Source organism: Pristis pectinata, chromosome 4 (assembly GCF_009764475.1).
Source record: "Pristis pectinata isolate sPriPec2 chromosome 4, sPriPec2.1.pri, whole genome shotgun sequence".
NCBI lineage: Eukaryota > Metazoa > Chordata > Chondrichthyes > Rhinopristiformes > Pristidae > Pristis > Pristis pectinata.
The window spans coordinates 63,906,795-63,923,290 of NC_067408.1; the positions used below are offsets into that span (position 1 = coordinate 63,906,795).

General features: G+C 45.3%; 1 protein-coding gene across 1 annotated transcript in view; it reads left to right on the forward strand.

Annotated features, from left to right (window-relative positions):
- The window catches only part of enox1 (ecto-NOX disulfide-thiol exchanger 1), a 208,690-nt gene that overhangs the window by 77,761 nt on the left and 114,433 nt on the right, over positions 1-16,496 (forward strand). Inside the window, exons 6-7 of the mRNA XM_052014133.1 lie at positions 6,031-6,243; positions 14,496-14,602. Of these exons, the coding sequence (XP_051870093.1) occupies positions 6,031-6,243; positions 14,496-14,602 (320 nt within the window). The remainder of the gene's footprint in view (positions 1-6,030; positions 6,244-14,495; positions 14,603-16,496) is intronic.

The following is a 16,496-nucleotide window of genomic DNA, read 5'->3' on the forward strand; positions in this document are numbered from 1 at the left end:
ACAGTGCTTGAATGCAGGATAGCCAATACTATCTCAGGTAACTTATGGGATCATGCCAGAGTATAGCGGAATCTTGGAGATAACCTTCTGCTTGTTTGAAGGAAACTGCAACTCAACCAATTTTTTTTGGTCAGATTTTTGTCAATTTCTTTAGTACAATCCATAATCGTAATCGTAATCATAACACCGTAATCGCCTGTCTAAGGAGATGGGTTTCTGTTCATGTTGAACCTCGCTTAATTGCCTGCTGTGAAGGAATTGTTTTGGAGTGGTGGTGAAATTCCTCCGGATTTTGTTCCCTGCCAATGAGAGCGTTCCTTGCATTATCGCAAGAGGTGGAGAAGCCATGAGGAAAATTCCAGAAAAAAAATCCCTGCCCAAATCCTAAGGTTGGTTGCTTTGGGTACCTCGTTACCGCTTGTGGTCAAGAATAAAGTGCACTGTCACGAAAAATAAAGGGGTATGTGTCCGAGTGCCTTCTGGTGTGTTTATCCTGGCAAAGCTTTTCCAAACATCCGTATGAAGCATTAACTGTAGACCCTGAGGAAATGGGAATGGATAGAGCAGATTTCAAGCTCTGAATAAATATAATAGCTGGGCCAAAAGGCTGGAGGATAGCAAATATCATTTCAATACTTATTTAATAGAAAAGAAGCTTTAGTTTGAAAATTATTGCCCTTGGAACCCCCCCCCCCCATGGAAAACGTTGTGGCAGTAAGTGGAGTGGAATCTGTGTCAATATTCATTGCAAGTGCACAACATTTCCAAAGCTCCTCGAGGGTGTAACTACATTGATTGTAAAGAATACAGAGCAGTCACAGCACATTACAAAAGACAGTTGATGAGCCTTCCAGTCTGCAAGATTGATTGATAAATGGAAATAGCAGCAAAAGATTAATTGAATAGAAATTAGTTTAAGAATTGAAAGTTGATTTTTATTCCACCCTTGGACCATTCCTCCCCTCCCCGCCCATCTTTGTGAGGAATGGCGAGGTAAAAGGGATGGGGGGATGATCTTGTGCTGCATTGTTTGTGCTGTCAGGAGCTTATTTAAGCCCATAAGTCATAGGAACAGAATTAGGCCATTCAGCCTATTGAGTCTGCTCCGCCATTCAATCGTAGTTGATTCTTTTTTTCTCAACCCCATTCTCCCACTTTCTCCTCGTAACCCTTAAACCCCCTTACCAATCAAGAACCTATCACTCTCTGCCTTAAATACACCCAATGACTTGGCCTCCACAGCCCTCTATGGCAACGAATTTCACAGATTCACCGCCCTCTGGCTGAAGGAATTCCTCTTCATCTCAGTTTGAAAGGGACATCCCTTTATTCTGAGACCATGCAAAAAGAGCAGGTACCAGCGATGACACGCAGCCGGTGGGAGCAGTGTTACTGCTGCATTGGGTGACAGGGAAGTCTACAGTAAGGTTTAGTCCAACTGTAAGTTGCAGCATGTTGCCAAATCTCTGATTAGTTTGACATTTTGGTATGTATGGTTTTAACTTCTTCCCCAGAAACAAAGGACATAGGTTCAAGGTGAGAGCAAGGAGTTTTAAAGGGGATTTGAAGGAAAGTTTTTTTTACAGAGAGTGGTTGATAATCTGGAATGTGCTGCCAGAGGAGGTGGTGGAATCAGATACAATCACTGTGTTTAAGAGGCACTTAGACAGGCACTTAAATAGGCAAGGCATAGAAGGATATGGACCTAATGCAGGCAAATGAGATCAGTGTAGGTGGGCAAAAGGGTGAGCATTGACTTGGTGGGCTAAAAGACCTGTTCTTGCGCTGTATAACTCTATTACATGCAGACTACACGTAGACAGCACTGGAGGTCAGGATTGAACCCAATTCACCCAAGCCCTGAAACAGCAGCTTTACCAGCTGCACCACTGCACTGAACAACTGCACTGCACAACACTGTTGGGTGCTGTAGGATGATGGAAAATCCCTGATTGCCAAAGAGAGCTGAGATTGCTTTGACCCTGTTAAAGCAGTGAGAAAGGACGGCAGCAACAGAGTAAATTCCCCAAGTTCCCCGAAGGGCCCGTTTCTCTGCTGTACAACTCTTTGACTCAATGAAACAAAAATCTCTGGTTATCCAATAGGTTAGGGAATAAAGCAGTTTTAATGGTTTGCATTTACTGTAATTATCACAAAATGAGAATACAAAAACAAACATCAAAACAGATGGAATGTTTCAGTGGCAATAGCCTGGTGCACCAGACAGTAAACTACAAGTTAGCATAGGCAACAAGGGTTGTCTTAAACTAATCAAGAGGTTAAGCCAAGGCCACATGAAGGGTTGACGTTGAGGAGCTCTGGGTTAGTGCCTGCTTTTTTCCCTCCATGCACAAACTTGAGGACTCCGTGTCAGGAGGTTGGCAAATGATCCCCTCCATCACTATCCGAAATACCTCAGTCCATCAATGAAGCAATCACAAATGAACAGGTACCCCAGTTTTTCTGTGATGCGATAATGTGGTTGTGACTCCTTCCTCATCTCTAGCATGGTCTTGGAGTGTCCTATTTACAGCTCCTTCTGCCAAGTCCACTCTGATGGTACTGATTTAACTGGCTTGGCTGTCTTCTCTGTCTGGGGGTATTAACACCAGTCGTCTGTCTTCATCTGGCATTGGATGTTTGTCTTATTTCTCCAAATATACCTGGGACACAAGCCATTGCTTTTAGACCTCTGCTGAAACGAGTACTGATTAAAACTTTTTAAAGTTATAAAGTTCACTGTCTCAACATCTTCCTCTTCCTTCTATAATCCACTCCTTGATTACTTCTTAGTCCCTTGGGTTCAGTGGGTTCTGACGAGGCCAAGGTGGGAGCTGCAGATAGGGCAGGAGGTGGCAGACTGCAGGATACTCCTGCCCATGAAACACTCTCGACAGCTTTGAGCGCCAGCCAAGCCCACCGGCCCCCAGTTTTGCTGACTGTTGAAAAGCAAACTGCTGGGGATGCTGGAAATACTCAGCAGGCCAGGCAGCATTTGTGGAGGGAGAAACAGAGTTAATGACCCATCATCAAGAGTCAATGACCCTTCATCAGAACTAGCCAGTGCTGGTACAGGTTATTTGAAATTGTTGAAGTGAGTATGAAGCCCTCAGTGTCTCAACATTGATGGAACTTGCCCCATTAACTCTGTTTCTCTCTTCACAGATGCTGTCTGACCTGCTGAGTATTTCCAGCATTATCTGTTCTCATTCCTGATTCTTGCAGCTGACATGGGTTAGGCATTGTGGCATTCTGAAACATTTGCAGTTATAAATGAAATAAAGGATTAAAAATATTTTAAATTAATTACAAAAATCAGCTATAAACATTTGAAACAAATAATTCGTTATTTGCATTTCATGTGTATTTTTAAGCTAAAACTTACCCCCTACCAGTCTTCCTGCAGCTCTACAATTTCCTTTGAAGTCAGTGTGGTTCCTGATCCAAAACTAATAGTGTTATGATGATGTGCAGTACCGATACAGTCCCTTTAGCCCACCATGTCCATACCAACCATCAGCTACCTATCTACACTAATCCTGTTTACCAGCACTTGGTCCATAGCCTTCTATGCCTTGCTGATTCAAACGCATGTCTAGATACTTCTTAAATGTTATGGGAGGACCTGACCCCACCACCATCTCAGGCAGTGCATTCCGGATCCCAACCAACCTCTGGGTGATAAAGTTCTTCCTCAGATCGCCCCTTTTAAAAAAAGGCATTGGTCAGACCATATTTGGAATATTGTGAGCAATTTTGGACCCCGTATCTAAGGAAGGATGTGCTGGCCCTGGAGAGGGTCCAGAGGAGGTTCAGAAGAATGATCCTGGGAATGAAAGGCTTGATGTATGAGAAGCATTTCATGTCCCTGGGTCTGTACTGTATTGGAGTTCAGGAGGATGAGCGGGGATCTCATTGAAACCTACCAGATACTGAGAGACCTGGCTAGAATGGACGTAGAGAGGATATTTCCATTAGTAGGAGAGTCTAGGATCCAAGGGCACAGACTCAGAATAAAGGAACATCCCTTTAAAACTGAGATGAGGAGGAATTTCTTCAGCCAGAGGGTGGTGAATCTGTGGAATTTGTTGCCAGAGAGAGCTGTGGAGGTCAAGACTTTGGGTTTATTTAAGGCAGAAGTTGATAGGTTGTTGATTGGTCGGGGGTTACAGATTACACGGAGAAAGTGGGAGAATGGGGTTGAAAAAAAATCAGCCATGATTCAATGGTGGAACAGACTTGATGGGCTGAATGGCCTAATTCTGCTCCTATGTCTTATGGTCTAAATCCCTTCCCCTTACCGTAAGCCTCTGCTTTCTAGTCTTAGATGTTTCTGCTATGTTAGGGCTATCTAAACTTTTAGGTATCTTTCTAAATACCTCTAATCTGGCACAGCATCCAGGAGTCAATTTTCCCAGTGAAGGTGCTGGGGACTCTCAGCAAGACTCAGTGCCAAGTTGGACTCCAGCCACACTGCACATTGAAACATCTGCCACCAGTTACAGCTGAATCAGTGTGCGACTTGTAGTTAACGACCTCAACATGCACGTCTGCCCCGGAAGTGCTGGCAAATACTCTAACCCTTACCAGCAAGGACCCAGGCCAGCTATAATACTATTGGGAAGACTCCAAGTTATGGTGGCCAGGGGTTGGATATTGTGGGATCTTCTGGAGCTCAAGATGTGGCTCAGACTTGTTGAGTGCACCATGACTGTTGGAGGGGGAAGAGGGTGTGTTCAGGATTTAGAACATAGAACACTACAGCACAGTACAGGCCCTTTGGCCCACAATGTTGTGTGACATTTTATCCTGCTCTAAGATCAATCTAACCCTTCCCTCCCACATAGTCTCCTATTTTTCTATCATTCATGTAATTTATGGTGGTGAACATTGATAGTAATGCACGAGAAGAGTTTAAGATTAGCTCCCTCATCCATTCAACTCCCAGCAGAAGCAATTAATGCCACTCCAGTGAACGTCTAGCTGGAAGCTAGCTTTATAAACCCAGCTAACAGTTATGAAGGTAAACAGAGGGACATAATGAGATATTCTGTGGAAATGGTTGTCACTGAACTGTGGGGCCCTCTGGGAAGGGATGCAAAGGAAATCAGCCAAGTGTAGTTGGATCAGGAAGTATTAGGCTATTAATCTTTTCAGGAATGCTGGGGTGAGAGCGTGGAAGGTTTGAGACATGGTTAACAATGGAGTGGATACAGTGATCTCTGCTAGCCACACTGTGAGAGTCATAGTCATACAGCACAGACCCTTTGGCCCAACCAGTTGGTGCTAACCATTGAGCACCCACTTATACTAATCCCATTTTATTCTCATCAATTTCCCCAGATTCTACCACACACCTACAAACTGGGGGCAAATTAGAGTGGTCCTGGGGTGTGGGAGGAAACTGGAGCATCTCGGGGAAACCCACGCAGGGAGAACAAGAGTGCATAGGTTTAAGGTGAGCGGAAGGCGTTTTAAAGGGGATCTGAGGGGTGAGTTATTTTTTACCCAGAGGGTGGTTGATACCAGGAACACGCTGCCAGATGGAATGGTGGAATCAGGTACTGTCGATCAGTTACACAATGTTTGAGAGACATTTAGACAGACACTTAAATGGCAAGACCTAGAAGGATACGGACCTAGTGTGGGTAAATGGGATTAGTGCAGATGGGCAAAAAAAGGTTAGCACGGACATGGTGGGCCAAAGGGCCTGTACAACACTATAACCAACAGACTCCACACAAACAGCACCGGAGGTCAGGATCGAACCCAAGCCACCGGAGCCCTGAGGCACCGGCTTCACCAGCTGCGCCATTGTGCCATACAACATTGTTGGGTGCTGTAGGATGACGGAAGATCCGCTGCTTGCCGCTAAGAGCTGAGATTGCTTTGCGCTGTTCCAGCAGTGAGAAAGGACGGGCAGCGACAGGGTGAATCCCTCAAGTTCTCCCCACTTGGTTTAAGAATCAGCGCGGCCGATTTGGCAGAGGCGCTCTGTATACAGCTGACTCCTGCCTCTTCCTTTTGCAGATGAGAACAAGTTCTCCGAGGCCACCTCAGTGCTGCTGGCCTGGTTCGAGCGCGGGGAGGTGACGAGGCGCTCGGCGAACAACTTTTATTCCATGATTCAGTCCGTCAACAGCCACAGCCGGAGACTGATGAGCGAGAAGGCAGCTCACGAGCAAGAAATGGAGGACGCAAAGGACCGGTTCAAAAACGCTCTCTCGGGGATCCTGACCGGACGTAAGTATTTGCTCTTTGGCCTTCTCAGTTGTGTTAAATGCACTGGGGTAAGTATTCGTGCTGCAAGTTCTAAAACATGGGCTCAACTTACAGGACTAGATCTTCAGGTAGGAAATCTTTCACTTCATCTCGTGAGTCAGAAGTCACTTTATAAGAAAAGGTAAACAAATAAAACTGCAGATGCTGGAGTTGGTGGACACTGAGTACAATGTTCGCTCAGGTACAGCTGTTGGTTCACCCATCATCCGCAGCAGAGTTATGTATCACACCATCACAGGCTGAGCATGTCGATGTTGAATTGGATGGTGCTTTCTTGTGTAGGGGAATGTGGTTTGGTTTATTATTGTCACAGTGAAAACTTTTTATGTGCCATCCAAACGGATCATGCCATACATAATTACATCAAGGTGGTAAGTTCTCTTCACTTTCTCTGTAACTGTAACACTATATTGGAAAACTGTTTTATTATTGTCACATGTGTCAAGGTACAGTGAAAACTTTGTTTTGCATGCCATTCATACAGATCATTTCCTCACATCAGTACATCGAGGTAGTGCAAGGGAAAAGCAATAACAGAATGCAGAATCAAATGTTAGGGTTACAGAGGAAGTGCAGTGCAGGCAAACAATAAGGTGCAAGGTCACAACGAGGTAGATTCTGAGGTCAAAAGTCCATCATATTTTACGAGGGGACCTTTTAATGGTCGTAACAGTGGGATAGAAGCTGTCCTTGAGCCTGGTAGTATGTGTTTACAGGCTTTTATATCTTCTGCCCGATAGGAGAGAGGAGAAGAGAGATTGTCTGGGGTCAGTGGGGTCTTTGATTGTGTTGGCTGCTTTGCCAAGGCAACGAGAAGTATAGACAGAGTCCCAGGAGGGGAGGCTGTTTTCCATGATGTGCTGAGCTGTGTCCACAACTCTCTGTAGTTTCTTGTGCTCTTGGGCAGAGCAGTTACCATACCAAGCCATGATGCATCTGGAAAGGATGGTTTCTATGGTGCGTCGATAAAAATTGGTGAGGGTCGACGGGGACATGCCAAATTTCTTTAGCCTCCTGAGTAAGTAGAGGTGCTGGTGAGCTTTCTTGGCCGTGGCGTCTACGTGGTTGGACCGGGACAGGTGATGTTCACTCCCAGGAACTTGAAGCTCTCAACCCTCTTGATCTCAGCACTGTTGATGTAAACAGGAGCATGTGCACCGCCCCCTTCCTGAAATCAATGACCAGCTCTTTTGTTTTGCTGACGTTGAGGGAAAGGTTGTTGTCATGACACCATGTCACAAAGCTCTCTATCTCCTTCCTGAACTCCAACTCATCGTTATTTGAGATCTGGCCCACTACAGTGGCATCATCTTCAAACTTGTAGATGGAGTTAGAGAAGAATCTGGCCACACAGTCGTGAGTGTATAGGGAGTAAAGTAGAGGGCTGAGGACGCAGCCTTGCAGGGCACCAGTGTTGAGAATAATCATGGCAGAGGTGTGTCTGCCTATTCTTACTGATTTTGGTCTGTTTATCAGGAAGTCAAAGGCCCAGTTGCAAAGGGAGGTGTTAAGCCCGAAGTCAAGGAGTTTGGAGATGAGTTTGCTTGGAATTATAGTATTGAAGGCGGAGCTGTAGTCAATAAACAATAGTCTAATGTAGGTGTCTTTACTGTCCAGATGTTCCAGAGCTGAGTTTAGGGCCACAGAGATGGCGTCCGCCGTAGACTTGTTTCAGTAGTAGGCCAATTGCAGTGGGTTGAGGTTGTCTGGGAGGCTGGAGTTGATGCGTGCCATGACCAGCCTCTCGAAGCACTTCATGATGGTGATGTCAGAACCACCGGGTGGTAGCCATTAGGGAATTATATTCTGCATTCTATTATTGCTTTTCCCTTTGTACTATCTCGATGTACTTATGTATGGAATGATCTGTCTGGATGGCACGCAAAACACAGGTCTTCACTGTACATGTGACAATAATAAGCCAATAACTGATTAAAAAGAAAACAGAATGCAGAATATAGAGTTGTGGTTACAGAGAAAGTGCAACGCAGGTAGACAATATGGTGCAAGGGCCACTATGAGGTAGATTGGAAGATCAAGAGCTTAAGAGCTCACCTTTTAGCGTTTTAATGTTTAATAGTCCTACAACATAGACAGAACCTATAGGCTGATGCGTTAAACTGAAATTCAGGCAGACACTGTGTCCAACTCCCAAGCAGCACACCACACCCAGGAATCGATGCCATAGAAATTTTTACAATTTGGTTATGAAATAAAACATTTAAAAATAATTGGGGTGGTGCCAATGAAAAAGTTCATGGTTATGAAATAAACAGAGGGAGGGTGGGGCTGTCTACAGCTGATTAGGGTTAGGCCTATTTCTGGCTAGATTTTAATAAGCAGCAGTGAGTGGGTTTGGCAGCTGGAAGGGACAAACCTGGGAAAGGTGACTGTGCACCAGGGAGCAGCGTCCAACCGTATGAGCAGACATTAGCTACAAGCTATATGCGAGGAACCAGTCCCACCCCTACCAAGACATTAATCACTCCACTGTAGTGATGCTGACATGATTTCTGCTGTGGACCCATGGATGTCCCAGGACTTGTGGAACTTGCCAGCGGAAGTCAGATGATAACAGCGGCAACCGCAGCCACTCCACCTCCTTGACTGCTGGTGTGAAGGGGCTTGTTCACAGGACTTCTGCTGAGAGACAACTCCGTAAACTCGGCGGATACTTCGACAACATCTAAATCTATGATCTGCACCTTAGAACTCAGATTGGCAGACTGAGCAGCAGCAGCAGCAAGAGTGACATCGGTGGCACCATCAGCAGGAGCAGCCCTGGCGCTCAAAGACAGCAGCTCCACAGGTGAGAGCTGGAGTGTGCGGGATGGACAGAAGATCCAGCAGTGGACAACATGCTGGCTCAACGTGCGTCTCTGAAGGCATCATCCCTGAATCCTTGGGGCTCTATCATGGACATATTGGGTTGGGGAGCTGGCTGGTTTGAGGATCAGCATCACCATCTGCGCACACACACACACAAACACACACACACAAACACACACACACATGTGCTCAAACACACACACATGCACGCACATACACACACACACACACACACACACACACACACACACACAAGGCCAGCATTATTCACCGCTGCAAGGCCTTGCACTGCACCAATGTGTGCAGCCACAGGAGGACCTTTGCACAGACATGTGTCGTCACTGGTATGTACACTTGGGGAGATGAGTCAGGGAGGCAATGAGCCAGCCAGTAAATGGAAGCAAGTCTTGGGTCATTCACCTTGGGCTGGAGATGGATGGAGCAGAAAATTTTCAGAATGGCAAGAAGTTGAAATCTTTGGCTGTCCAATGAGAATTGGATCAGTAAAATGTTACTGTCATGTAATTAATAATCGGCAATTGGTTTATTATTGTTACATGTACCAAGGTACAGTGAAAAACCTTGGTTTGCATACTATTCAGGCAGACCATTTCAAAACATAAGTACATCAAGGAAATACAAAGGGAAAAGCAACAGAATGCAGAATATAGTGTTACAAATACAGTTACTGAGAAAGTGCAGTGCAGGCAGACAAATAAACTGCAAGTTCCATGACCAGGTAGATTGTGAGGTCAAGAGTTCATTTTTATTGCACAAGAGGTCCATTCAATAGTCTTATAACAGCGGGATAGCAACTGTCCTTGAGCCTGGTGGTACGTGTTTTCAAGGTTTTGTATCTTCTGCCTGATGGAAGGGGGGAGAAGAGAGAATGTCTGAGATGGGTGGGGTTTTTGATTATGTTGTCTGCTTTCCTGAGGCGGCAGGAAGTGTAGACAGAGTCCAAGGAGGGGAGGCTGTTTTCGTGATGAACTGAGCTGTGTCCACAACACTCTGAAAGTTGCCATACCAAGCTGTGATACATCCGGATAGGATGCCTTCTGTGGTACATCTATAAAAATTAATGAAGATCATCGGGGACATGCCAAATTTTCTTAGCCTTCTGAGGAAGTAGAGGCGCTGGTGAGCTTTCTTGGCCTTGGTGTCTATGTGGTTGGACCAGACATGCTATTGGTGATGTTTACCCCTAGAAACTTGAAACTCTCAACCATCTCCACCTCAGCACCATCAAAACATACAGGGGCATGTGCTCTGCCCCGCTTCCTGAAGTCAGTGATCAGCTCTTTTTTGCTGACATTGAAGGAAAGATTGTTGTCTTGACACCATGTTACTAGGCTCTCATGTGTGTAAAATGTTCAGAAAGCTTAACCAAGCACTACCCATACATCTACAGGTTCAGAATGCAAAAATACAACAGATAGGAATGATCCCAGTGTTCCAGAAACCCTGGTAAGACCTCACCTGGAATGTTGTAATCAGTTCTGAGCATCATGCCTGATGGAGGCTATGTTGGTTTTGACGGATATACCACGTGGGTTTCCCAGGACATAATCTAGACTAAGTTTCAAGGAGAGATTATACAAACCAGTGTTGAATTCCATGAAACTTGGAACGTTAAGGACTGTTTTGATAGAAGTTTTCAAGACGTTACAGGGAAGTTATTGGGTAACAAAGCTATTTCTGCATAACCCCTAATATCCAGACAGTCCCTCAGGATGTCCTCTATACCTAGTGATAGGAGATGGGTATACCTGAAGCATGATCTATTAGATCAGGTTTGAGGTATCGGAATAAGGACTGAGTCACGACATAGTGAATGTGCCATTGGATTCAGTTTCTGGCCTTGTGCTGTCTGACTGTGACTGGCTTCGAATCCATGCAGCTGTACCCTGCCATTGTGACTGACCTCGTGGGCAGTCTCTAGTCACTCATCCTTGTTTCCACCACTGGAATTCTTCCTCTCATCTAGTCTCCAGCGTCGCATCCAGGGAAAGAACACTAATCATCTGGACTCCATTCTATTGCGCTCCCAACTTCAGAATCAATCCAGTTGATAAAATTTGGAGTTGCGTTTGACCATCTCAGCTTATTTTTCTTTAAGGGATTTGGAAAAGGCACCAAATGCAGTGGTTTGGGTTTTAAAAGGCACAGTGACCTCTCCCCAGATTCCCTGCGAGCTCTTAGACCACACTGTACACACAATATCAGGAAATTAAAACACAGCCCCCACATGCAAGCATTTCGAAATATTAGGACTTAGAATAGGATATCACAAGCCAGGAAGCCTAGTGAACAAAGTTTATTTGAAATATTAAAAGAAATGGGGCAATATTTTCAAATTCCTTATTTGAACATATTCATAAATGCAGTTTTTTCAGTTTGCCTGAATAGAATTCTGAAGACTTCTCCAGGTGGAATTCTTTCTTATTTTCATCATAACTGGTTAAATTTTATCCATTATTGGCTCAGGATGGAAGAGTCAGGCAGTAGGTAGAGTTGTTGCCTCACAGGTTCCATCCTGACCTCGAGTGCTGTCTGTGTGGAGTTTGCACATTCACCCCGTGGGTTTCCTCCGGGTGCTCTGGTTTCCTCCCACATCCCAAGCATGTGCTGGTCAGTAGATTAATTGACAGCTGTAAGTTGCCCCTAGAGTGTGAGGTGGATAAATATTTGAAAGATCGAGGAACTGAGGGTTCTGGGGAACTGGCACAGAAGAGGAGGTGAGGCCTGGGGCAGATCAGCCATGATCATACTGAATGGTGGGGCAGGTTGAAGGGCCGAGTGGCCTACTCCTGCTCCTGTTTTCTCGTGTTTTTATGTAGCTGGGTGGTAGAATCTGGGTGAAGTTAATGGGTATATGAGCGAGAACAGATTACAGGAATATGTGGGGGAATGGGATTGTTGGGAGTGCTCTGAGAGCTGATATAAGACTCGAAGGGCTGAATGGTCTATGTCATAAGAAAAGAGGAAATATGAGAAGTCATCTGAAACAAGATGTGTGAACAAAGTCAGCAGCTTGTTAATGGCTCTACCCTAATGTAGTGAGGGAAATTAATATGACAGTTTTATCAAAGTTCAGACATTTAGCAAGATGTTGACCGAAACTGAAACTTAAGGGCCATAAATATAAGATAGTTACAGATTTATCCAATAGGACATTCATGGGGAGCCTCCATTAGTTAGAGAGTAATTGGAACACAAGAAGCTGCCACAAGAAATAGTGGACAGTGTGACACCTTAACGGTGGACAGTGCATTGTTTATAAGGGAAGTGTGATTAACACATAGAAGGGGAAGGAGTAGAAGGATCGGCTGATATGGTGAGATGGATAGTCCGGATTGAAATGGGAAGAGCATTGTGTGGATCATAAGTGCTAGGATTGACTAGGTGGCTCAAATGGCCTGCTCCTGTTTGATGAACTATATTAAACTACACACTGAGGAACTTAACATCGAAGTTGAAGACTAATGAGTAAATGGGATTCTATTTCACTTATTATTTCCTGAATTTGTTAAGCCTTGCCTCACACATTGTGTGAAGTTATTTCCAGTTTACACACTGGCTGCAGTTGGATTTAGCTGGTTATGCATAGGTTGGGGACATCCATGTAGTTAAGGATCGGGGTTCGTGCCCACGACTGGGGAGGAGATGTACTGTCCATGGTGACAGTAAATAGATGAGGTCACTAACCTGGAGCTGGTATGGTTCAGGGCTTTACTGCTTATTTAGTTCCTACTCCTGGGTGGGGCCGTGAGTTAGGTTATGTATGTATCAGGAAAGAGTGCAATCTGGTGTTCTGCGATAAAGATGCCTACATTGGCTTACTGAGGGAAAACAGGTCCACAGTGCCGACATCATCCACATCCCCAGTGCAAGTGGTCTGCAGTCTCACCCAGGTCATTTATTATGTAGTACATGAGCCTTTCCCACCAACGCTGAGAGTCAGCAGGGACAGTTCCAAATTGACAGAACCAGGGAAACGTGGCTCGTACTATGAGGGGTGTTAGCTCAGACTGAAGGGTGAAAGACTCGCATCTGCTTGACAGGGAGTAGAGAGACTACTCTAAGTCCAGGGCTCATGAGGCTTCCCATGGTCTTCTGCCCTCTCAGACTGTGGCCCAGAACCGCTGGATGCAAGCTCTTCAGTAGCCAGTTGTTGGAGTCAGGCCCAGGGAAATATTAGACAGGAGGACCTCCTCTCCTTGAAGAAGACCCTATCTCCCAATCTCACCCAGTCCCTCCACAAACATATACCAACCTTATTGAGAAGTTCAGGTCCAAGAGCTAAATGAGCATCAACCCCTTGTCATCAAGCAGGTCTGGTTTGGTGACCAGCCATCAGTGTGGGAGTACACCATACCTCCAGCCCAGCTAATAGAGAGACACAATCCTCGCTGACCATCAACCACCCATTTACCTCAATCTTTAGGCTTATTAGACAACACCTTCAAAACCCACGACCTCTACCAGCTTGGACAAGAGCAGCAAAAGCTTGGGAATACCACCAGCTGGAAGTTGCCCTCCAAGCTACACACCATCCTGACTTGGAAATATATCACAGTTCCTTCACCGTCGCTGGGTCAAAATCCTGGAACTCCCTCCCTAACAGCACTGTGGGTATACCCACACCTCAAGGACTGCAGTGGGTCAAGAAGGCAGCTCACCACCACCTTCTCAAGGGCAACTTGGGATGGGCAATTAAATGCTGGTCCATCCTGTGAAGCCCACATCCCTTGAATGAATAAAAAATGTCCGACACTGATCCCATTTTATTCTCCCCACACTCCCATTAACTTCCCCAGATTCTACCACTCACCTACACACTGGGGGCAATTTGCAGCGGCCAATTAACCGACCAACTTGTACATCTTTAGGATGTGGGAGGAAACTGGAGTACCCGGGGGAAACCCACACAGTCACAGGGAAAAGGTGCAAACCCCACACGTACAGCACCGGAGGTTAGGATCGAACCCGGGTCCCTGGAGCAATGAGGCAGCGGCTCTGCTAACTGTGCCACTCTGCTGCCCCAGGAGGAGGGGGCCAGAACCATGTTGTAATTACGAGTGTAGAAATTTGGTGGAGACACTGAGGCTTGAGGAGAGTCCATCTTCAGTTGCCACACTGTAAGTATGACAGAGACTTTAGTTGACAGGTTTAAAGGCACCATGTCATCTTGCTTGTAACCTCTGGCACATTATGTGCGATTGAACTGTCAAAAGCAGCCCGTTCTGGCTGGAGGGTGACCTGATGCCTGTAATGATGTGTAGAAGCAGCACCATCCTAGCCCCAGTGTGTCTCTGCTTTGACTCACGTTTCTGATCAAATCGTAAACTGGTTGTTTTGTTTGACTTCCTTGTTTACCAAAGTTGAGCAGATTGTGGCCGTTTTCAAGGCTGCTTCGAAGCAAAAGGCATGGGACCATTTCTCCAAAGCTCAACGCAAGAACATTGATGTATGGCGAAAGCAAGCTGAGGTTGGTAAACTAATCTTCTCTTTCTATCAGTACTGCTCGCTTCTAGACAATATTTGCATAGCTGAGTATTATAGCTTGCTGTTAGTATTCAACGCATTACTGCCGCTCAAAAGCATCGGCATTTTCGGTCTATATTGATGCTTCATGTTGTGCTTTGCTATTGGAATCCCTGCAGGCAAATGGATGCATTCTGTCAGTAACAGGCGTACACCACTTAGGCTGATGAGCTGTTCTCAATTGCTGGTACATTGTCTTGTTATTTTGGTTATGAACTTCATTTTATACAAAAGCTGATTGCGCTCCCTTCAAGGAACTGATAGACATGTTTGACATCAGACTGGAGCAAAGGTAAAGGGGGTATTTTCACCCTTCTATTTGCCCCATTTCACCCCCCTCAATTGGAAGAAAAATATTCAAAAGAATCGCATTTCAATATTATTTTAATGTAATTAATAGAGTCGATATGCAAGCAACTCTGCCAACGCCTCCTGTATGTATTAGGATTTGCACTTACTCTAACTTCCACATCTATTTTCACACCATTGCAGTGTCCATTAATACTCAAATTTCACTCTTTTGATCACCCTTCACTTCTTTGCTGTTAAGTCATTTTCTGAAATTTCGTTCAATTTATCTTCGCCTTTATTCTAATGGCAAGCATTGGCACATTTCATTTTTCTCTAACACATTTTATTAGTGTTTTCGAGATTGTTGCTGGGCTGGGAGATGTGCACAAATGGAGATATCCGGGTAGTTTGGCCTCAGGATTGGAAAAATCAAGCCGGTCATTGTCTAGACTAAACAAGGCTAACTTTTAATGCCTTATAATTTTGTTGTGACTCAGAAGGAGGCCATTTGGCCCACAGGGTCTGTGTTGGATCCCAGCAGAGTAATCCCATCAGCCCCAATTACCCTTCTGTATTTTTCTCTGCAGCCTTGCAATTTATACTCTCTCACAGCACCATCCACTCCCCTTGATTCCTTCTGCAACCCACCCACACAAGGGGTCATTTCCAGCAGCCAATTAAAGCGGCAGACACGAGAGTGGCATTTAAGAGGCATTTAGACAGACATGTGAACATGCAAGGAATGGAGGGATATGGACCACCTGTAGGCAGACGGGATTAGTTTCATTTGGCATCATGGTCAGCACAGACAGTGTGCTGGACTGTTCTATGAACTATGTAAACTACCAGCATGTCTTTGGTATGTGGGAGGAAACTGGAGTACCCAGGGGAAAAATCACATGGAGAAGATGCACACTCCACACAGACAGCACCAGATTGAACCTGGGCCACTGGAACTGTGAGGCAGCGGCACTACCTGCTGTACCCCTGCCGCCTCACAGCTCAGTAACTTTTCACACAACCCTGACAGATGGGTTATTGATGGTAACAGGTTAAGAGTTGATGTCACAATTTAAATATTCCTTCCAGGCAGAGAACAGCATTCCAAGTGCAGATCTTCCCAGTCTGGGTGCTTCCTGAGAGGCATAGACAGAGAGTCAGAATCTTTTACCCATGGTGAGGGTATCAAAAACAAGAGGGCTTAGGTTGATGGTGAGAGGAATAAGATTTGAAGGGGATCTGAGGGGTAAGTTTTTTAAACGGGGAGTGGTTGTTATCTGGATCTTGCTGCCAGAGGAGGTGGTGGAATCAGATACAATCACTATATTTAAGAAGCATTTAGACAGACACTTTAATAAGCATAGAAGGATATGGATCTAATGCAGGCAAATGGGATTGGTGTAGATGGGCAAAAAGGTCAGCATGGACGTGGTGGGCTGAAGGGCCTGTTTCCGTGCTGTATGACACTGTGACTCTATGACAGAGACATCTCCTGACAGTGGATGTGGATGCTCCCATATCTCAAACTAGGAGGCATAGCCTCTGAA